At 47.2% G+C, this 22,517-nt stretch overlaps 1 protein-coding gene across 1 annotated transcript in view; it reads left to right on the top strand.

The window, feature by feature from the left end:
• The window catches only part of CFDP1 (craniofacial development protein 1), a 69,362-nt gene that overhangs the window by 9,256 nt on the left and 37,589 nt on the right, over positions 1–22,517 (top strand). The window contains exon 5 of the mRNA XM_064459264.1: positions 13,061–13,165. Within this exon, the coding sequence (XP_064315334.1) occupies positions 13,061–13,165 (105 nt within the window). The remainder of the gene's footprint in view (positions 1–13,060; positions 13,166–22,517) is intronic.

Genomic DNA, 22,517 nt, shown 5'->3' with positions numbered 1-22,517 from the left:
TGGGAAAGTTATGGAACGAATACTCCTGGGGGCCATCGCAAGTCAAATGAAGCACATGATTAGGAAAAGCCAACATGGCTTCACTAAAGGCAGCTTGTGCTTGACAAACCTGGTGGCCTTCTGTGACAAAGTGACTGGCCTGGTTGACGTGGGGCGGGCAGTGGACATTGTCTACCTGGACTTCTCCAAGGCCTTTGATACGGTCCCCCATAGTCTCCTCCTGGAGAAATTAATGCGTTATGGCCTGGACAAGTGGTCTTTGCAGTGGGTGGGGAACTGGCTGACAGGCCACACCCAAAGGGTGGTGGTAATTAGCTCTTTCTCAAACTGGCAACCTGTCACTAGTGGAGTCCCCCAGGGATCAGTATTGGGCCCAGTGTTATTCAATATCTTTATAAGTGATCTGAACAACGGCATCAAGTGTAGCCTGATTAAGTTTGCTGATGACACCAAGTTGAGTGGGGAAGTAGACACGCCAGAAGGGAGAGCTGCTCTGCAGGGAGATCTGGATAGGCTGGAAGAGTGGGCCAGCAAGAACCTTATGAAGTTCAACAAGGAGAATTGTAAGGTCACGCACCTGGGAAAACATAATCTGGGAGTGCAGCACAGACTGGGATGCACCTGGCTGGAGAGCAGCTCTGTGGAAAGGGACCTGGGGGTCCTGGTGGACAGGAAGCTCGACATGAGCGAACAGTGTGCTGCTGCGGCCAAGAAGGCCAACAGGGTGCTGGGTTGCATCAAAAAGGGCATCCCCAGCAGAGAGAAAGAAGTCATTATCCCGCTCTACTCAGCGCTGGTCAGGCCGCACCTGGAGTACTGTGTGCAGTTCTGGTCCCTGCTGTACAAAAAGGACGTGGACAGGCTGGAAGGGGTCCAGAGAAGGGCCACCAAGATGATCAAAGGACTGGGAAGCCTGCCATATGAGGATAGGCTGGGAGAACTGGGTTTGTTCAGCCTTGAGAAAAGGAGGCTCAGAGGGGATCTCATCACTGTGTACCAGTACTTAAGGGGTAGTTATAAAAAAGATGGAGACTCCCTTTTTACAAGAAGCCACCTGGAGAGGACAAGGGGGAATGGACACAGGGTGCCTTTGGGGAGATTCCAATTGGACACCAGAGGGAAATTTTTCATGCTGAAGACAGTCAACCATTGGAATAATCTCCGCAGGGAAGTGGTTGACTCGGCCACGTTGGACACCTTCAAAAGTCATCTGGACAGGGTGCTGGGCCGTCTTATTTAGACTCTGCTCTTCCTAGAAAGGTTGGACTAGATGATCCCTGAGGTCCCTTCCAACCTGTGATTCTGTGAAACTTATGTCAGAAGAATTTGTCTGGGCTGTTATATGTGAGGCATGAACTCCATCTCTGCATAAGGGCTTCATGCTGTTGACTCTTGTAGGAGACCCGATTTGTGACTGGTCTGCTGCAGTATGACTGCTTTTATTTTTGTGTCCACTGTGCTGTGAGGAAACAAGTTGTGCTGGCTATGTGTGCTGAGTAGAGTTGAGAGGCAGCTTGTATTCTGGGTTAGGGAAGATGATGGTTCATAGTGCGGGCGTTGCATCTTAAAAGCAAAATACAAAGCTTTAAAGAGTTACATAAAATATATGATTAATAACCAAATAGTTATAAACTGAAATCATTGTAGTAATTACTGGGGTTTATACTGGCTGAGGTTGATACTTCATCTGCCACAGTTGAAGTGTGGGGTGAAAGAGAACCTGATTTTAGTCTGTTACTGTTTGTAAATGGTTGTTGTCTAGGATGTGTCTGGAAAAAAAAAACCCACCTCATTAGTCATTCTGTATTGCTGCCTTGCAGGTTTTCAGCCTACCTTAATGATTCAAGAAAAAAAAAAAATTATTCAGAGGAGATTTTCCTTAAGTTGGAACTTAAGGACCTTGAGTTGGATCAGTGGGTTTTGGTAGTGAAATTCATGACCTTTTGAGCAGGAGAAGCACAGGTGAAGTGAGGTGGCTGAGGGCAAGCTCTTGTCAAGAGGATTGCCTAGGCTAATAAAAGCTGTTTCTCTACCAATAGTGCAGATCTCCTTTGTCCAAGAATGCCATTGACAATGGGAATTGTGTGGGCAGCGTTACAGGCCGTGTCCAAAGTTGTTGGGGGTTTTTTTGTGTCCCATGCAGTCCTCAGGGTCAATGCAGCCTTTAACTTAGGCCTGGTTGAGTGGGGTGGTAAGGTCTGAAACCCAGTCTGTGGCGTTAGCTTGGCTGCTGAGCTCCTCACCTTGGTGAGCTACTCAGGTGAGCTGTGCCAAGCTGGTTAAGGACTGACTTATTCCCTTGTGGCGAGGAGAAGTGCTGACCTGTGTGCAGCAGAGCTGAGGTTGTAATTCAGTTCTCAGCAGCTGTACAGTACTGCTTCTTGGGAATTTCTTGATGCTGCCTCTCATTACTGAAATACTGGGGTTTTTTAACCTTAGGTCATCTGTGTGCTTGTTGAATAGAGAAATGGCACCTGTGGCCTAGACTGCTCACTGTTTCTAACCCCAGATCTGCTGTCTTCTTCCAGAGCTTCAGCCCCCTGATCCTGACCCTTTTCAGGAGAGAGCAGGTGGAATTGGCTGCAGGAGAAGCAGATCAGACACCTGGGAAACAGCTTGAGCTTTCCAAAGTCTTTGTTCAGCCTCTGATTTCCATCTCAGTGGCTGTGATGCCTTCTCTGCTCCTTACATAACAACTGAACCAACCAAATGGGACAAAGTGGGGAAACAAAGTGGGTGTAAGCCAAGGAGTTTAGGAGACTACCACCTATTTTATTGCTTTGCTTTGAAGACAGTTCAGGTAGCTGCCTGAGCAATAGCTGCTGCTTCTGCTTCTTCCTGGCAAGCATTGAGCAGGAGTGGGGGGAATGCTGAGGCTGATAAAGTTAATGTATTTCAATGGGAAGGGGAAGGGGAAAAAAGAGTGGGGAACTTACTTCCACAACTCTCAAGATTTAGAGCTGGCACAGAGAGCAATTTTTAAAATGTGTAATTGTCCATCTGTGGTCTCGGCATGGCTCAGTCAGATGTGTTAGGTTAATTAGCAGTGAGAGAACATGTAATACCATTAACTCTCTCCTTACTTTGTGATGCTTTTCAGGAAACCCAGTGGATGAATAATAGACAGGGGTTGGCAGCATGCTCACACTCCTTGCTGGGTAGGAATCTTGGTCATTTGTTTTGTGCTCATGGGGTTTTGCATGATGCTGAGTGAAGGACAGTTGCTTTTAAAATCAGGAGAAAGATCAGTAGTTCAGGTGCGCATCTCTTACTGATACTGTAGGTAGTGTGGTGCATGTCAGATGAAGGCTGATATGTGTGATGTGTTCCAGATACGCTTTTTTGTTTTTGCAAAAGCCTTTGCTGTATTGCTTACAGAGGTGAGTGAGAAGGCAGGTGAGCATTACCAGAATCTGTCCCCTGAAGCCTTATATTTGGAAAGCCCTGCCTTTTTCCAGGTGGATAGCAAGTGATACACAGCTTTCACCAGATGAGGTAGATGGGCGTTGTCAGATTAGATATGGAAGACAATGAACTGAACTAATACAGGCAGAGGAAGAAATTACAAGTCATATTTCTGTGTGCTTTTTGCAATGGCTTTGACTACAGTAGCCAGGAAGTCCTAGGAAAAGTAAGACAAACTAACTTCAGTAGCCCCTTGAAAAGCCACTCCAAAGTCCAGCCTCTCTGAGGACTTCTGGTTCATGTTGATGACCAGTGATGCTAGCTGTTCATAGGGTTTTTATCCTCAGTCCTCCTTGGCTGAGGGGTTCTAGAGAAATGTATTCTAGCCACTTTCCAGTGACATACCTCTGCCTCAATGAGGCTTGCACAGTGCAAAGACCTTGGCTTTTAAGATTTTTCCAGAAATTTAATATGAGCAGTGGGAGCATGGGGATGATGCCTTGGGACTGTAAGACAAATCAAACCACCCAGAATTACATGGAATATCGATGGGACCACTGTTCAGAGGTGGCAGTCTAAAAAGCGACTGCTTGGTTTTCTCCAAACAAGCACCAAAATGCTGATCTTGGCATAATGGAGTGTAGGCAGCAGCCTGTTCCTGTCCTTATGCTGTTGGTATTCTCAGAGGTCAGAGCATGCCTTGGTTATCCATAGTTAATATTGTCTTTTTCCAATTTAAAAAACAGCTATTGATTTTTTTTTTTTAAGCCAGTAAGTGGAAAATATGTTACCTTTCAAAAGATGCTTAAGAATGAAAGGGTCTCGGGGCACATTTTGATAACCTTTTCCTCTGTGGGCATCCATTCCCTGATGCTTCAGAATTTCCTTGGGGAATCCTAATGTTGTACAATGCTGACTGGCATGGTGGTGGCCCGGAGATGAGATATTAAGCGTGAGGAGCAGGAGCTATGTTGTATGCTGGTTCACTCGTTTGGCATTTCCCTTTTGCAAAAGCAGCTGTAGAAACGAAAACTTCATAAACAGTGTGGCAAATCCAGCCAGAACTCTAAGCCAGAGCACTTGCTTCTAAAGTAAATCATGTTATGGTCTGCTTAATGTGCTTTGAGAAGGGGAATGGCCTAAAGAACAGCTCCTATTCAGGATTTTCATTAGTAGACATGCAGATGAGGCTTCTGCTTAGATGGGGAAGCTGAAGCTCAGAGGGGCTGTGACTTGCAAAGTGTTATACAGTAGTGCTGGCTTTTTCCTGTGTGTTATCTGGCAGTCAGCAACATGCTGACTCCTATCTTCCTTTATGTTACCGTGCTTTTGAAAACCCCAGAGTGACTAGCAGATGTCCAGCTGAAAGTCATCTTATGCTTCTAATATGGCCTCATGCTTTTAAAGAAATGCTGGTTTCATTTGTACATTTTTGCTGGTAATGTGTGATGAAAAGAAGGCTCAGCTGGGATCTCCAAAGGTAGGAGGAGTCTTGGAGCATCTCTGAAATGATGGCTTGACCTCCAGATTAACTTGGCGTTTCTAGGCCTTTCAAACTTGTGGTATCTTGGTGCTGCATCAGCTTTGGGAACTGAATGACCAATCACATTCTCCCATTTTCAGGTTCTTCTAAGTGTTTTCTGCCTGTGTTGTGTGTAGTTAGTGTAGAAATACCCCGTAGGTAAGGGAGGAGACATTGTTTCTGTACCTGGTTCTCTGATGTTTAAAAATCTGGAAACAGAAGGCGCTTAGTGACCCATTCAGGTCTCACAGGGGCTCTTTTGCTATTAGTAAGGGGATCTTTTGTCCCTCTGTTCATGCCTTCATTACAGGGGCCTCGGATCCAGTCCCAGCATTTTGCTGCTTGCCATGTTTCCCTTGCTTCCACGCTGCTGCTGCCTCATTCCTGACAGCTCTAGGCTCAGAAGGGGGCTTTTGATGTCTGGTGAGATGCTGGTAGAGCCTGCTTTGCAGCCCTTGGGTCTGGGTTTCCTCTGCTGGAAAGTGCTGCTTGTGAGTTGAGTTTTTTTTAACTAAGAGATTCTGAAACAGGAGGGTTTGTGCGTTAGCTATCTCATTAACACATTACAAACCAAGTCAAGCTTAGTCTGGCCTTTTTCCCATGGGGATGCTTCTGCTTTATAGTGTGTGGGACTCCTGTTGTGATCCGTGTAACCTTTGTGTTCAGTGTTCATAGCTGTAAGTGAATTTTGAACACCTGGCTCTTGAGACCTATGATACTCCTTCCTTCAGCAAGAGATCTATAACGTGAACACTGCACTGCTTTGCAGGAGTTGTGGGGTTGCAGGGATCTATCTTGCTTTCAGCATACTTGCAAGTTATGGTTAAGAGGGTCAGAGGACTGCCACGCTCACACGTACAGTAGCTACATCTGTTTGCCTGGACTGCTCAACTTGGAGGTCTGTTCCGTAATTTGAAGATAATCCTTTTGGGAGGTACAAATAGAAATGATGGGATGCCTCAAAGACTGAAATGCAAACTGCATGTTGGGATTTTGGGCTGGCCAAGGGAATAGTTATCCAAAGAAGCAAGCAGAGACCCCAAAACTGGGGTGGATAAAGCTCCAGTCAACAGGGAGGTGAAGCGTTCTGCCATGTCTGTGGGTCAGCTACTCCAGAGAACAGTGGTTGATGTTTTCTACTTATTGCAAGCCCCAGTGGGAGCTGGGTAACTGGAGTGTTACTTCTCTTTGGATTTAGAGAGCCTCTTGCAGAAGTAGCAAGCAGATGCCCAAGAGGGGCCCAAGAGCTTGGTCAGAATCTCAGATGGCAGCACTGTCTGTTTTCTCACATCTGTCACAGAATCTTTGTCATACAGGTGATGATGGAAAATCGGTTGTTTTCTTCAAGGCTTACAAGGTTAGGACATGGATGTCAAAAAGCACTTTTTATGCATTATTGATGTTAAAATACCATTAATCTCTACTGGCTTTCAGATGAATTGGTTTGAGATGCGGCCTGGGCTTGACTTCTTGGATAGCAGCATGTACCTGCTGTGAGGAGCAGCACAAGGCAGGCCACTGGCCCTCACCTGACTCCAGGAGAGCACTGATCACATTTGTTTCTTTTTAAAAACCAGCCAGCAGCTGGTTATCTGGTTAGCCCACAAAATTATCAGTCACTGCGGCCTGGTCTTGTCTGTGTTGCTTCAGGGAATAGGCTTAGTTTCTCAGGGAACAGCTTCTCCCAGCTGGTTTGAGGAGCAAGTTTTGGAGAATACTGTTGTTTTTTCTGAAAGGGAGAAAACTAATGTTTTACTTCGAAATTAGAAAAGTGATGGGGACCTATTAATTTTTGTTCTGTTTGCTTTGCACCAGATAATCCGGCATAAAATAAATATATACCCATTGTGCAGGCAGACATGGCCTGGAGGCTCAGTTGTGTGAGGATTTAGTTCTTTCCAGGGAGGTGCTGAACATGTGCATTCTAGTGGCTTCAGGATCTTGCAGGCTGGAGCACCTGCCTCTTGTACCGTGCGTCTGTCTGTTGAAGGCACCCAGCACATGGCAGCTGAAGCACAAGAGTCCACCAAGAAATTATTCAGATAAAATATTTTTCTTGGCTCAGAAGGGATTAGTTGTGGGGGTTTTTGTTTTTTTTTTTTTAACAAACCCCTGTAGATGAGTATTGCTTATTCCTCAAGTGGTTGTTCCAGAAGACTGGAGACTTATTGAGGTTAGACACAGATGCAGAATATTGAAAAAGGATAATTAGCCTCATTTAACCCCACCTTGGTCTGTGATTCCCCAGAGCTAACAACATAAAGATCATGTGGAAAGTTTTATAATTGTGTCAGGTCTAAACTGGGGCAGGTTTCCCAAGTGAGGACTGGGTGTCCTGAGTAAAAGTGGTAAAGAGCCGACATTTTCCAGAGCTTCCACTCTTGCTCTCCCTTTCTCAGCATGGAGGTCAGGGGAGATGGTACCTTTGTGCCACTGCGATTAGGGATCTTAACTGTCTTCTCAGCTCCAAGTTCCCTTATACCTGGATACCAATGTGTACTTTCTCAGCCTGATGTGCATCAGGCATTTTGGTGAGAATGCAGTTCTGTTGAGCCACCTTGGGGGTAAATTGGAGGGATTTTGGCACTTGTTGTGCATAAGGCTCCTATTACACAGCAGACTATGGACAGAAGCCTGCAAGTCATCTTTCTTTCTGCTCAAGGGTAGGAGGGCTCTAGAGAGGGAGCTGGACAGGCTGGATTGATGGGCTGAGGCCAATTGTATGAGATTTAGCAAGGCCAAGTGCTGGGTCCTGCAATTGGGTCACCACCACCCATGCAACGCTACAGGCTTGGGGAAGAGTGGCTGGAGAGCTGCCTGGCGGAGAAGGACCTGGGCGTGTTGGTTGACAGCCGGCTGAACACGAGCCAGCAGTGTGCCCGGGTGGCCAAGGCGGCCGACGGCATCCTGGATTGTATCAGGAATAGCGTGGCCAGCAGGAACAGGGCAGTGATTGTGCCCCTGTACTTGGCACTGGTGAGGCCTCATCTTGAATACTGGGTTCAGTTTTGGGCCCTTCAGTACAAGAAGGACACTGAGGTGCTGGAGCGTGTCCAGAGAAGGGCAGTGGAGCTGGTGAAGGGTCTGGAGAGCAGGTCTTATGAGGAACAGCTGAGGGAGCTGGGGCTGTTTAGCCTGGGGAAGAGGAGGCTGAGGGGAGACCTTATCGCTCTCTACAACTACCTGAAAGGAGGTTGTAGCAAGGTGGGTGTTGGTCTCTTCTCCCAAGTCACTAGTGATAGGATGAGAGGAAATGGCCTCAAGCTGCGTCAGGGGAGGTTTAGATTGGGTATTAGGAAAGACGTCTTTACTGAAAGATTGGTCAAGCATTAGAACAGGCTGCCCAGAGAGGTGGTGGAGTCACCATCCCTGGAGGTGTTAAAAAAAACATGTAGACCTGGTACTTCAGGGTGTTGTTTAGGAGGCATGGTGGTGTTGGGTTGGGGGTTGGACTTGATCTTAGAGGTCTTTTCCAACCTTAATCATTCTGTGATAAGTCGTCTTGATGTGGCTGTTGTCTTTCTCAGCTTTCCCTATCCTGCCTCTGAGACCCTGCTTCCTTTTCCCCTTCTTGCAAGGATGTGGCTCTCCTGATGTGCTTCTGTGAGGGCTGGCAGGGCACCTTGCTGCTCACTGCTGAGCTGGGCACTTTCCTGACAGACCACACCCTTGGCATCCCTTAAGCTAGGTCTGTTTCTTGCAAACAGGACTAGGTTCAGCTGTGCTAGAGTAGAGTTCAGTAGAGGCACCTGAGCACTACACTGGGGTGAGTCCAGGGGTGTGGGTGTTGTGCTGTGCCATGGTAGCAGGATTGGGGTGACATGATGGATTGGGACCCTCTTCTTCCGACCTAGTAACTTTGCCCCCAGTGTAAAGACCAGAATGCAAGAGAAAAGCTGGTGTGTTAGACTTGTTCTGCCACTGAACTGAATCATGAAAATTTGGTTTTAAGCCGCTTTTGCAGATTAACGGGAGCTGTGTGAATGCAGTGCTCATTTTAGCCTGTATTCCTCCTTCCTTTTATCTGCTCATGTGGCTAAGGGGACTGCTGGGAGCAGATCAAACACTCATTCTTAAATTAGGATGCTACAGTTCAGTACTGCAAGTGCTTTGTGGAGCAACTTCTGGGACAGCCTATGACAGCACGTGGGTTGTCTTCATGTGCTTTGCTGCCTAGCATATGTAACTGGGGCCTCTTCCATGCATGTAGCTTGCAGCAGTTCAGTTGTAAATGTAAAGGGAAGGCTGACAAGTTCTTCAGTGGAAGTTGGAAATAACATACCCACAGCTGGGCATCAAACAGCAGGCTGGGTGGGTATGGGTATGTGTAAATGCTTGGGTACCACTTTGAGCTTGGTTCAGAGATGAAGGATCCTAAGGAGGACACCTGTAAGCATAAGAGGCACATTGATCTGGTTTCTAGCAGGTTTTCCATTAACAACTTTGAAATATGGAAGACCTTTCTCTCTTACAGTTGCACAGCACCTTGTACAGTAACATCATCTGTGCTACCAGGCTCCAGCACGGTCCAAAAAATTAACTGCTGTGTTTAATGAAATCTTTACAGGGAAGTGATGAGAGCAAGTGGTTTTGTATGTGAATTACAGGGTCTGCAAGTGGGCGAGGCATGAGCTACTTGTTTTATTGCTGACAATGTACTTATTTTCATGTTTATTCCTGGATTACAATGTCTGAATAGCATCCTAGTAAACAGTCAAGCAAATAGTTATTTATCAAGTATTTAAAAGTGAAAGGTCTTGTAATTTTCCTTAGTAATGACTGTGATTTCTTCCAGCTGGATTAATGGCTCCCATTTCTCCCCATGAAGAACAAGAAGTGTTTAGATTTCTACATGGCAAATTATTGTCTCCCATAATAATGCAGACCAGAGGATTTTTTTTTACTTCCTGGCCTGGGATTGGGAAAGGTTGAAATGCACGTAACCTGAATTAATACCTTGTAAAGTCCTTTAATATTCTTTCTTTTATCATTCCTGTGGAGTGGTGCAGGAGTCAATGCTGGCATTAGCCCAGCAGCAGCCTGCTTCAGAGCTGCTTTTGTTTCAGTTTGAGGCAATCAGTGGGTCTTGTGATGGAATTGCCTTCAAAGGTCACTTTTAATTATGTTTCTGATGCATTCCTCTGTTCCCAGCTGGGCAGTCCTGGTGGAACAGGTTGCCCACAGCTTTGCAGTTTGGTTGCTACTGCGGACAACTCAAAAATATATTCTAGAGCAGCTGCTGGCAGGCCAAAGGGGGGCAAAAAAATTGAACAAAATGTTATATTCTGTGCCCAGCTGCTGCTGCTGGTACCCTAAGGGAGGTGGTGGAGGAAGCAAGTGTCAAAGCCTTAAATAATTCCTTGGTAGCAACCTGTCTTGTGCTGGTGGATAGCAAAGTGATTTCTTTGCTGCTGAACTGACTGCCATTGAAGGGCTGTGCCAGAGAGAAAGGTCTTCCATATTTCAAAGATATTAATGGAAAACTGCTAGAAACTAGCTCATGATGCGCACCTGCCTGTGCATCATGTTGAGGGGCCTCAGCAGGCAGAGCTCTCTACTTTCTTGCCATTTCTGGGATTGACTATCTTCCTGCTCCAAGAGCTTTGACTTGTAGCACCAGTCTAACCAGCAGCGTGCTAATTTTGTTAGCTATTTTTCACACACATCGTAGCTTCGTGCCTTCCTTTACCTCGGCTGGTGGGATGGTCATCAGTCAGTTTTGTCTCTGGGTTTGGAGAAGGCTGAGGTACTGATGAGGCTAAGAGCCAAGGGGCCCTATGTTGAGATCCTAGCTCTGCCACAGGCTTTGAAGCCTTGCTCCCCATCATGCGTGTCCAGATCCTGTAAGCTATTTAATTGCTGAATTCCTGAATGTTGCTGGAGCTGAGCTGGGCTATCATCTTGTAGCGCAACAAGCAGCTACTGGCAAGGCATGCTTTCTGTGACCGCTGCTTCCTTTCCCAACCCCACCTCCTCTTGGTCCTATACTCTTCAAGTCCCAGAAATGCGCAGGATTTAGCAGTTGGGATCTAACCCAGGAGCAGGTCCTGTGGCTGTGTCAAGGCCAGCACAGAGGGTTTTTTTCCAGGGCACGTGGTTACTACGCTACACCTCTGAAATTCCTGCGTGCCTGGGGTCTCCCTGATGTTTCTCATGGCAGCTCGCATGCTTCCTGTGTGTTAGGGGTGGACCCTGATGTCATGAGAGTGCAGAGGGTGGCCCGAGGAGGGGGACCGTGCCAGGAGCCAGTGTTGCAGAGTGCATGAGAAATGGTTCTGCTTCCCAGCTGGGGATGGAGCCGGCTCCTTGGATGCTGCGTTTAAAAATAAATAGGCTCTGTGATTGTATTAATCCGAACCTGGCGCTCATGGGTGGAGGGAGCTCTGTGGGGAGTTCTGGCTAATTGCTGCATGAAGATACTGAGTTTATTCTGTCGAAGGAAATTCATGGATGTAGAGTAACCTTTGGCATATGGCTGCCGGTGCCAAGGGCTGTGATGGGATGGTGTGTTTGGATGCCCTAAATTGTGGTGATGCTGTAGCAAGGCTTTTGTTCTTTCCAGAACTGCTTTTTCCCTTTTCCCACCCCACCCCTTTCCAATCTGATCAGGAAACACTTCTAAATATTCATAATGTGGGATTTGTGTCTATTTGTGTGACTGCTGCCAGTTTGAAAAGCATGTGACAATGCAGGAGGGAAATGGGGTTAATCTCCTCTTGCACTGGCAGAACAAGACTGAGCAGGAGATGTTCCCTGCAAGAATTTATTCTTATTTCTGAACGTGCCTTTTCCACTCTTTTTGCTGTTTGGGGGAGAAGGAGGAAGAATAATTTCCCTTCCCTAACAGCTTCTTCAGACACTAATTCACTGTTGGGATAGGGATGTGTGTGCACTGGTTATGTGCAAGTGGGGTTTCAGGTCATCGATGCTTCTGGGTTTAAGAAATAACTCCACAGCGCTTTCCTTGCCACCCACCTAGCAGTAACACAGCTGGGTTTGCAGGTCCTTGGGTTTCTCCATGTCCGTCAGCCAGTTTCTACATGGATGTTGCAGGGTCAGGTTGGTGGGTAGGAGGCAAGCAGTGATTAGCCTGACTTGTCAGAGGATCTGCCCTGGTTATGAGGGTTTCAGCCTCTCATCAGCATATGAAGTGATAAGCCTGTCCACCTTTGCTGGCAGCAGATGCATCGAGGCTGCGGAAGGGTGGGATGGACGACTGCGCTTCCTGGGCTGGCTGAGCCATTGGTCAGGCTGCCTCTGTACCTACAGAGCTGCAGGGCCCCCAGAGAGGCTCACAGGCTTGCGCGCCAAGGTAGCAAAATTCTTAGCTTGGCAAACCAGGGCAACCTCATTAAGAGCTACCAAGAGTGTGAAAAGTGTGTTTCTGGAGGCAGGTCATTGTATATGAGGAGGCTAAAGTAGCTGGGTTTTTCTAACAATTAATTATTGAGTGGTTTTCTAGAGATTCTTTCTCATGTTTGTAGTTTATTCCCTGCTGTAGATGCTGTATTGATTTATAAATTTTTTTGAAGTTCAGTATTTTGTGCCCTCAGGGCCTCAAACAAAAGTTAACTAGAAAATGAGAGCAAATTTGTGTTGCGCCTTGTCAGAGCTTCCTCTCCTGTTCCCCATTCCCTGAGCCAGTTTCCGTGCTCTGGTTTGGGTTGCAGATACTGCCAAGCCCGTGTGCTGTGGGCTGAGATGTGGGTGGCGGAACAGCTGTGGCAGAAGAGCTGCCTCACTGACCAACAAATGAGGAAATCAAGAGCCCAATTAAGAGCCTGGAATTGCCCCGAGTGACCTGAGCAGAGAGTTCAGTAGCTGGTAGTGAGACGGGCCTGTTTGAATGAACAAGCATTCCTGTTCATTTGAAGAAAAAAAAATCCCCTCCTCCCCCAGCTCTAATTAGCTACTCTTTTCCTTTTTTCTCCCATGAATATAGAGGATTTGTCACTGGAATGAAATCTTAACAAGATGCATGTTTTTCAGCTTGCAGCTGATGGAGGTGATCTCTCTGCAGGTAGTGTGGAGACTCCTGTACCTGTTTTCTGTGTTTCCTTGCTGCATCTTTGGTTTTGCTGTTGTGAGCGTGGCTCTTACTTACCCTCTGGGTCATCTTTTTTCCTCCAACAGAGTGACTAAAGAAGTGGACTCATCCTCAAAAGAAGCTAAATCTTTTCTGAAGCAGCAAGATAAATGGCAGTCAGCGGCTCCAGCTTCCTTCCCGACAGTCTCTGGGTGAGTATGTGGCTTCTCTGCCCAGGTATGGACCCTTAGTGAGAAAGATGGCTCTCAAGCAGATAATATAGGCTCTATGGTATTTAAGCTAATGGTTGGTTGTTTTCTGCAGGATTTCAGTGGGAGCAAGACTAGGCCTGGAAGGTGTGATGATCTGGGGGAGGAGGGAAGTGGGGGAAGCAACCCATGAGTCCCAGTGACTCACTTTGTACATTCAGGCTCAAATTTCTCAATCCTCATAAATCATTCAGGAGGTATTTTGAATGTCTTGAGCAGCCTGATGAAACTGCAGTTAACTACGGAACATGCCTGAGATTGTCTGCAGTTCCTTTGAAAGGTGCTTCTCTGGACCATAAAAAGCCATGACAGGCTGGGTTGTGACTTCTTATAAACTTGAGGGAAACATTTGAATGAGAGATGCTTCTACCTCTTTGACATTCTCTAATATTTTTGTGTGGATTTGTCACTTTCTGTTCAAGCTCTAGCACCTAATTCTGAGATTATCATAATGCTTGTCAAAGATACAAAGAGGTCTGGTCCCCTGTGCATCTGACATGCCACTCTGTGTGGTTCTTGATGAGCTTGGGAGATCATCCGCTCCTCAGGAATGGAGGAGATGCCTCTGTGTTCCAACAATGATTAAGTCAGTCATTTGCATTTATATTTGAAAGGCATAAGCTGCATATGACTTGGTCACATAGAAACAAGACCCATCAAATAAATGCATTGTCCTTCCCATCTGCTGAAGAGAAATTCTCCAGTGTGAGTTAAGGCTGCCTTTCCCTGACATAGGCTGTTATTCAGTTGCTGCAGCTGGATTGTCACTCATTTTTCCAGTGAAGTGTTGCATAGCTTGTAGTTAGATCAGGGTAGTGAAAGCATAGTATGTGTGCATGCGTGACTCTTGACAGCTGCTGTTCCCTGAGATGAATGAATGCATAGATGAGCATAGTTTTGTTGCTCTTGTTCACGATGCAAAGGGTTCATCCCTGCAGAGCTCATTAGTTGTAACCTAAGTGTTGTGTATGGGGTTTTGTGCTGAAAAACTTGCCTTGAGTTGGACTGGCATTCTGTCTTCAACTTGGCCAGCCATGGGGTGGTTCAGGTGGCAGCTGAAGCTAGGGCAGCTCCTTGTCATGCACACTGCTGGTGGTCCTGTGTCTTCAAACCTGCCTTCCAGCTGCTCTGAGTGCAGGCAGGTTTGGTAGCCCACTGGGAAAGCCCCACGGACTGCTCACCTTCCTGCTCTGCTGGGATCAATGTTTCCTCCTCTATCGTACTGGCCCAGGGGAGGAGGTGGATGGCCAGTGGGCCTGTACAAGTCTAGTCATTACCAAGGTGCATGGCTGCTTGTGCTGGAGCTCTGATTGCTCAGGAGAGATAGCCAGAGCCCAGTTTCAGTTAACACTGCAGATACTCGAAGTGAAGAATCCACATCAAATATGAAAAAAATGGAATAAAAAAATAAATATAAGAGAACTGCAAAGACTCCTTTAACTTTCAACCAGTGTGATTATTTTGGAGGCAGCTGGATTAGGTCATCATTCAGCTTGCTGATGAGTGGTGCCCTACTGACAGTTGCTTGCCCAGAATGAGGTGGCCTGGCTGTGGGGAAGGGAGGGGAAAAATACCCTGGGCTTGTACGTCTTGCTCCTTCAGAGCAGCAAACCCCGATGCATTACAGCCCCATGTTCCTTCCCTTTTGCAGCCTGCTGCAGAATATCCTGGTTTTGTGCAGTCATACTATGTCAGCAGTACTTTGGTGCCTGGAACAGCACAGTGCCCTTGAGGGTTTAGCAGGAGAGTTTCTGGGGCAGCCTGGCCAGCGTGTGCCCTCTGGGCTGTGAGTGCTCCAGGGAGTTTTCTGCCTTGGGATCATTTCTGAGACTGATCCTTGAGACTGCCAGCAAATGTGCTTGCCTTTGGGCTTAGGAGGGTGCTTCCACCTGGGAAGTCAGCTCAGGTATTTTCAGGTGAGAAAATTACTAACAGGCTTGCAGTGTTCCTTAAAGCCAGGGGCGAGTCCCTTTATGTTAAGAAAATTACAAAGGCCAGGTTTAAGAGTTGGAGCCAACCTATTGTCCAAGCCCTGCTCCTCTGGAACAAAGAGCCACGAGCCTCAGTGACATGCCAGAGGAGCACCTGGGGACCAACAGAGCCCTGTGTAGCCTGATGGTTCTTTGGTGCCCTTTGGCTACTTAAAATGCAAGTTCTGGGCGAGAGGGTGCATTTCTCCCTTGTGCATTATGGGAGGGACCCAGCCTGGGTTAGGATCACTAGAAGGCATTGAAAAACATGTGATTCAGGATCCTAGATGTGCCTGTGGACACCCACTCTGCCATGAACCATTGTCAGCCCCCAGGAGCTTTGTCAGCTATTTAAAAAAAAAAAAAGGGGGGGGGGGGGGGGGAGGGAAAAAAAAAGCCTTGCCCTGTGCACAGGGGATTCAAGCAGCTAAAAGCAGCCTTTCCATCTGGCTTTTCTTTCTTCACCTTGCAAGCAGCTTGCAGTATTTCTGGATGCAGCCAGCCTACCCTGCATTTATTTAATTTCCCTTCTTTAAACAGACAGAAGTAATCCAGGAAAGCAGCGGTCACAAAACCAAACATCCGGTTCCACATCTCCACGTTACAAACTCTTGCAGCCTAACTGGTCCAGGGGAAGGGATGTTTGGGGCTGAAAGTGCATTTCCTGAATGTGTTTAACATCCATACCGGATGTGCTATAAAAAGCTAGATTTGTGCTTGTGAGGGACATGGGGGTGGTTGGAGGAGAACAACTTAAACACTTGGCTGTAATTAAAGCCAGGAGTACAAAACAACCCACCCAGTTCTCTCAGCAGGCTTTGCTAGAAAGGTCAGAAACCCTTGGTTCCCAGGGATGTGATGGTTTCCCAGCCTTCCCATTATTCCCATCGTGTCCCCTCGTGACACCCAGCTAGGCAGCGGTCTGTCACCTGTGGGTATTGGTTTGTTGGAGAGGTTGGTGCTCTCTTGTCCAGTGATTTTTCTGTAGTGCTCTTAGGTTGTGTTAGGCTCTCACTGATGCTGTCAGAAGTATTGGATGTGATGAGGGGATCCACAGATCCCTTCTAATTTGCTATCACAAAAAATGGATGGAAGGCTTCCGGCATTAAAAAAAGTCCTCCACCCACCATGCTAAGCCTTCTTTCCTGTCTGTGTGTCTTAGGGCCTGTTTTCTATCCTTACCATGACTCCTGGGCCTTTTGGGTGCAGGAAGAGTAGTTCCTGCTGTAAGTGCTTGACCTGATGGAGGGGTCAGTCAGCTCCACTGGCATCCCTGGTGCCCTGAGAGCTGCTTTCTGCACCCTCCCCAGGCCAGGCAGGACCTGTGAGCTGGATCCATCATCCTCTGTGCTAGTAATCCTGTTTTGCAACCACCATTTCATATTCAGAGGATGTTAAAGCAAATGAAATCCTCCACACAGCTTACTGCAGAATGACTGTGTGCGTGCACTTTTGCACATGTGACTTGAGACACAATGAGGGGGTTGAGCTACAGGCTGGGAAATACCTGCACAGACCTGAGCCCTTTGGCTTGAGCAGGTGTGGTCTGCCCATCAGTCCTTGATGCTTGTCAAAGCACGGCGGTGTTGCATAGGGAACAGTGTTGCTGTAGCAGTCCTGAAAATGAAAAAAATGTAGTTTGTGGATCTTATTTGAGATTTTCCTCTAGGCAGCTGTTTCTACACAGTCTGAACAGGAGCCAGGAAGAAAAAGGGAGGTTTTTCACTGGCTTTGTTCTTGCTTTTGCTTATTACCAAACCCATTTGTAATTAAATGTGGACTTGCTCACTCAGCCCAGCTGTTGCTTTTCTGTTTGATCCTGCCTGAAATTATAGTGGTGGATGCGTGACCTCCTAGGCCTCTTCATGCCTTGTAGGCTGGTATAAACACAGGGTAAAACTTGCCTTTGAAGCAAGCAGGCACCACTCCCACAGAGTTCAGGTGTGGTGCTTGCCGATCCCCGGGCTGAGTTTGGTCTGCAAGGGTTTGGACCTTGGTGCAAGACCCAGCAGGAAGAGGCACTGCAAGAAAGCTCTGACCCAGAGAGACAAACTTGCCCTGAACAAAGAAAGCAAGATGAACTCTAGCCTGTTCACCCTGGGTGCTTTCTTCCTGTAGCCTACAGCAGAGCAGTTCACATGGACTGACTGTTACATGGCATGAAAAGCTTCAGGCCTTTGCTTTTAGAAGTCATTTGCTCTGCTGCATGCTAATGTTGGAGTAGAGGAACTCCAGCAGGACCATGTCTGTCCATGGCTTCTCTCCCGCCTTCAATGTGTGGGAGGAGGAATGGTGGCAGTCTTGGTGGGAGGATATGGATGGTGGGAGAACCTGCGGCCTGTTTGCAGCATCCTGACCTGTTACTGTAATTTCTAAGCTAACCTTCACCTGAAGCCTGGTTACTCCTAGGAGGTGCTTCGCATCCAAAGCTTTTTCTTGCAAAAGATGCAATTTCTCCGTGAGCTGCCTGGAGCTAATTGGATCCCTTTGCTGTCACGACCAAAAGGAGTTACTTGAGATCTTAAGTGGACTCTGATGAGATGGGCACAGGCTCTCGGCTTCTGTAACCCTCAGATGATCTAAAGCAAGTGCTGTAGCACTCACATGCCTCCAAGGAGCAATTTCATTTCACAGCAACCCCACAGGGTTTTTTTTCCCCTTTGGAAAGCAGGAATTTACAGTCCAATTTCAGCTCAGCATCAACTGCAAGCAATTATTTAGCTAAAACTCTTGCACATTTTGCTTGTATGGGCTCAACAAGGATGCAAATAAAGCAAGTAATTAAGACCTTTGGGGGAGCTGGAGGTGGGGTTTTTTTTCAGTAGTCACTCAAGCAACTTAATAGTTCTGCTCTTGCTAGCAATTTCAGGGCTTCTCAGCTTTCTCCTGCGCTTCCCTTACTGTACTCCAGAGAGTGCTGTTCTCCCAGACGGAGAGATCCAGCCCCTTGCACCATAGCCAAATGTCCGGGTGTGAGTCGTACATGACGTATTTTCTGTGCACAAGATGAACCGTCCAGGGGCAACATTCATGTGCCCTAAAGCTAGTTTTACTTATTTCCTATTCATACATTTTGGTTATGAAAGATTAAATGTGGGGGTAGCTGTTCCAAGTGAGTGATTTCTCTTTGGGTCGTAGATCCTTTGTTGGTTTTATTTTTGTTTTAATTATTCACTGTTAGTGTCTGTCTACTGGTTTATGCGTATCCGCTCCTTGAATCAACGTGATAAGAGGCTGGGTGATTTTTTTGGAGTATCTTGGTTTTATTTGCTAGTTGGACTGAAATTAATTGCCCCATGGGGATTGGTGTGGAAAGGTGTATGTGTGGGGAAGGGGAGGTTTGTCATTAGGAAGAATGATGGCTGGTTCACTATTGAAGGGTTTCCATCAGCTGTGCTAAATAAGCTGCTGATTGCGGCACACTTGTAAAGCATGCCAAACAACCTTACCCTCTGAACATCTGCCTCCCCTCTTGAAGTCAGCATGGACTGAGGCTTCCAGTGTCACACAAAATCAGACCCCTTTCAGAGCCTGCAGCAGTGAGGATGCTGATCTCTGGCTGGCACAGGTTTGGCAACAGCAAGGGCACTGGCTTGGCCTTCACAGCCCAGCTGAGAAGCAAAGTAAGTTGGGTTGTCCAAGCTGTGAGCCATGGCCACATTGCCATCGGATCCTGTGCTAGGGAGCTGGCCACTACCCAGACTGGCTTATCCAGGGCTGCAGTCACCTTTGAGGCTTAACTGTGGGTGGGAGAGCTCTGCCATTTTGGGTCTTTGCCCCTTCTCTGAACAGTTCTTGCTCTTGAGCTTTTGTTAAGCCTTTTCTGATAAGAAACAGAGCTCCAAGTGTGGGAAGTTTTGTACCCACTCTTCCAGACTCAAAGCAAAACATGCACTAAACATCATTCTTTTAAACTAGTCTCTCAGGAGCAATCCTTTCTTGTTCTCAGGCTAAATGAGTCAATGCCTTCTACCCCAGCCTCTATTTTGCAATAGAAATGAATGAGATTTTTTAGCTTAATTCTGCACTTTTCTGAGGCCATGCTAGTGAGCGTGTGGTTGCTTTTGCTTTGGGCAATGACATCTTATTGGAAAGAAGTTTAGTGGTGCTTGTGTGGTGCTCTGCCTTGCTTCAGTCCTCTGTCTTGATGTGGCTAAGCTGGATCCACAGGGCCAGACTAACTGGGATCAGCTGTTTCTTTTTCTAGTCTCGTTGGAGGTTCAGCAGAATGGAATCTCAGCTATTTGAGGACTTATACTCTCTAAAGCATCTGTCTTATAAAATACAAACAACCCCCCACCAGTCTGGGGCCTTTGATAATTCCCCAATGAAAGTTGTGGGGCAGTTTTCCTTTAGGGCAGTACAGGTTTTATGAGGCTGATTTTTATTTGCTTTCATCTCCTGGATCACGAGCATTTCTCTTTCTCCCTCTGAAAATGATTGAGGAAACTAACTGCTAATCGGGCACAAAGCCAGCTGTATTTTTATTCCAGACCCCTTGCAAGGCTGAGGGGGGAAACCCCTGTATGGGGTTCCCATGTTAGACTTGGTCGGGTTGGAGTGAGAGGTGAGAGGGGCAGCCTTGCTTTATGGTTAAATCCTGGGATTGGAGGTGGATGCTAAGTGCTCTTGTTCCCAGCTGTGCCATGTCTTGGGGGTGTGTCTACCAAGAAGATTGTTTCCACTCCTGTCTTATTTTGCTTTTATAGTGCCTCTTTGCATATTAACTGAGCTGCACCATGTCCCCTGAGTGTCTCCCCCATACCAGATGCTTGTGTTACATCCTCTTGCTTTCCCACACTCATGTTCCTCCCTTTTTCTCATGTCAAGGAACAAGTTCAGCTGAATCATTCTTCATAAAATATGAACAAGCTAAGTAAGGCTGGAGTGGCAGTCAGAGCAGAGCAGTGTTCCCTGCTTTCAGGCAGTGTTGTTGCCCCAGGCTTTTCACATACTAATGGCCTCATTCATGGAAAATCACATACTGGTGGCCTCATTCATGGAAAATCAGCACACCAGTATTTTCCAGCACGTTTGTTAGCCAAAACTTTGATCTGCATGCTAGGTTGTCAGCGTTGTGCAGGACTAGACTTAGAAAACGGGCATGCCCAGGCTGGCTGGCTTGATACCAAGGTGTGAAGTCAAGCAATTAGGGTTAGTTACCAAATAAAATGCTGGCTTTCTCCTGTCTTAAAGGAGATGTTGGTGTGAGTCTGAGCTCTCAAAGGGTGCATGGTCTCTCTCCAGAGCTCCAGCCTCCTTGCTTGGCAGCAGTCTCCTCAACTGCTGTTTTATTTCCAGAAAAAGCCTGAGAGAGGCTGAGCAAGTGTCTGCCCTGGCCATGGGCATTTCCTTTGCTGGTGTCTGGCCATGAATATGGTTAGCATGGCTGGGGTTCACTTCCGCTATTGCTGCCTTGATGTGGAGGTGGCAGAGCCCCCCAGTTCTTGCACTCCCCCTACTTATTCCTGCCTGAAATCCTGAGCCTCGCGTGAACTGGTACACAGGCTGAGCTGAAAGGGCACCTCAAACAAGCTATGCACTGTCTCAAGCTCTTCTCCAGGGTCCTCTAATCCCATCTGCCAAGCTATGGAGTACTTTATTTCCCTATCCAAGTAGGTTCAAAGCCTTCCTGATGAGTTGGGTTACGGCCCAGTCGGCTTTGCCCCTGGGCCCTTGCTGTTGTGCTCTTCAGAGCAAGCACGGTCCTTGGGGCAGTTGCTGTACTGAGGGACCCTCTGCGGAGGCAGATAACTGGTGTTGCATTGGCAGCAGCCGTGCAGACGTCCCTCCAGGCGTGCGAGGATGTGTGTGAGATGCTGTTGTACCCGCCGAGGCAGGGAGTGAAGTGATTTACTTGAAGTTTCTGTCAGAGACCGCTTGTTTTTCTGGAGATCCCATACATTTTGTGTCCTTTCTTCTCTGTTCTCATAGTATCTACTATCGATTATCAGCAGATAATTGTAGATGAGAGTTTGAAAAGCTACTACACCAAGTTGGATCATCCTCTTCCAGGGAACTCATACTTCAGCACTGTTGCTATAAGCCTCTGGGCAGCCAGTGGACAATACAGATGCCTGTTCATCACCCGACTGCCTGGCTTGAGAACAATGATGGCATTTCTTGAAGTAACAAGTCTTAGGCATGTGCAGGGTTGGATTGTAGCACTATTTTCCCCCTCCCCTTAAGCTGCAGGCTTGAGATCAACAGGCCAGGTTGCAGCACTCATGACTGCAAGTGCAGAGGAAACTTGTACCTTCTGGAAAACACTCACCTAGAGAAAGCAAATGGCTGTTCTTCAGGTGCTTGCCTGTTTTGCCTTGTGGTTGAGTACATGTACACTGTGTGTCACCGGTGTATATATATGCTATTAGGAGGATGGTTGAGACGCCTGTTTAGCAGCAAGGAGGGGGTTAAAGCAAATTCGCAAAGGCTGGCTGATTGCAGCTCATGGCTTTCATAATGCAAAGCCAGTGGGAATTCAGCCGAAGGCTTCGTCTCCCCCTGCCCCCCTTCCTGCTGCTAGAGGCAGGCTAACCTTCCTGACTTGTCTGGAGCTGCGTCCCTGCCAGTGCGGCTCATAAAGGGAAGCTCTGCAACAAACCAGCAGAGGTGTAAGCACATGAAAGATGAGATTATTAAACTTTCTTGGGAGAGCACTGAAGAGTAATTTTCCAGCGTGGTCGTGCTGTTTCCTTACACGATGGCTGGTATGCAGTATGCCTGCCTCTTCATCTGTGACCTGCAAATTTCTCGTTGCAGGATGGCTGAGGAAGCAGCTGGTATATATGATATCTCTAACTCTCTGGAGACTGGTATGTGGGGTCGTCCTTGGCCTTGCTGTAGGCCTTGGATGATGCAGAGCAAAGGCTAGAAAAATGTGAAGGTGGTTCAGCAGTGGTTTGTACAGCACCCAGCATACTGACCTGTGCTGCAGCCAGGAACAGTTCCTGCGATATACATCCCACTAGCAGGGTCTCGATCTCACCGTATACGCACATTTTGCATTAGAGAAGTGCTAAACAGACGATGCAGCCCAGGACCTTTTGTTGTACAGCGTTCCCTTTAAGGACAAGCACCATCACAGTATTTTTCCTAATGTGTAAAATCCCTTCTCCCTCCCTGCTGTTTGCAATAACCCTTCAGAAAGCTGGAAGGGCTCTCCATTTCCTTTCCTGCTCACACGCGTGCACTTGTGAGCTGCGCCAGCACTGTTTGGCTGTTTGTGTTGGGGGGGCATTTATTCTTCTACTTTCCTAAGTCAAATAAGAATATGTAGCATTTGTTCTGGAAAGAAAACCGTTTCTCAGGAATTACGTGGCCTC

The sequence above is a fragment of the Phalacrocorax carbo genome, chromosome 8, assembly GCF_963921805.1.
Source record: "Phalacrocorax carbo chromosome 8, bPhaCar2.1, whole genome shotgun sequence".
NCBI classification, from domain to species: Eukaryota; Metazoa; Chordata; class Aves; order Suliformes; family Phalacrocoracidae; genus Phalacrocorax; species Phalacrocorax carbo.
This window is presented reverse-complemented; position numbering and strand designations above follow the sequence as displayed.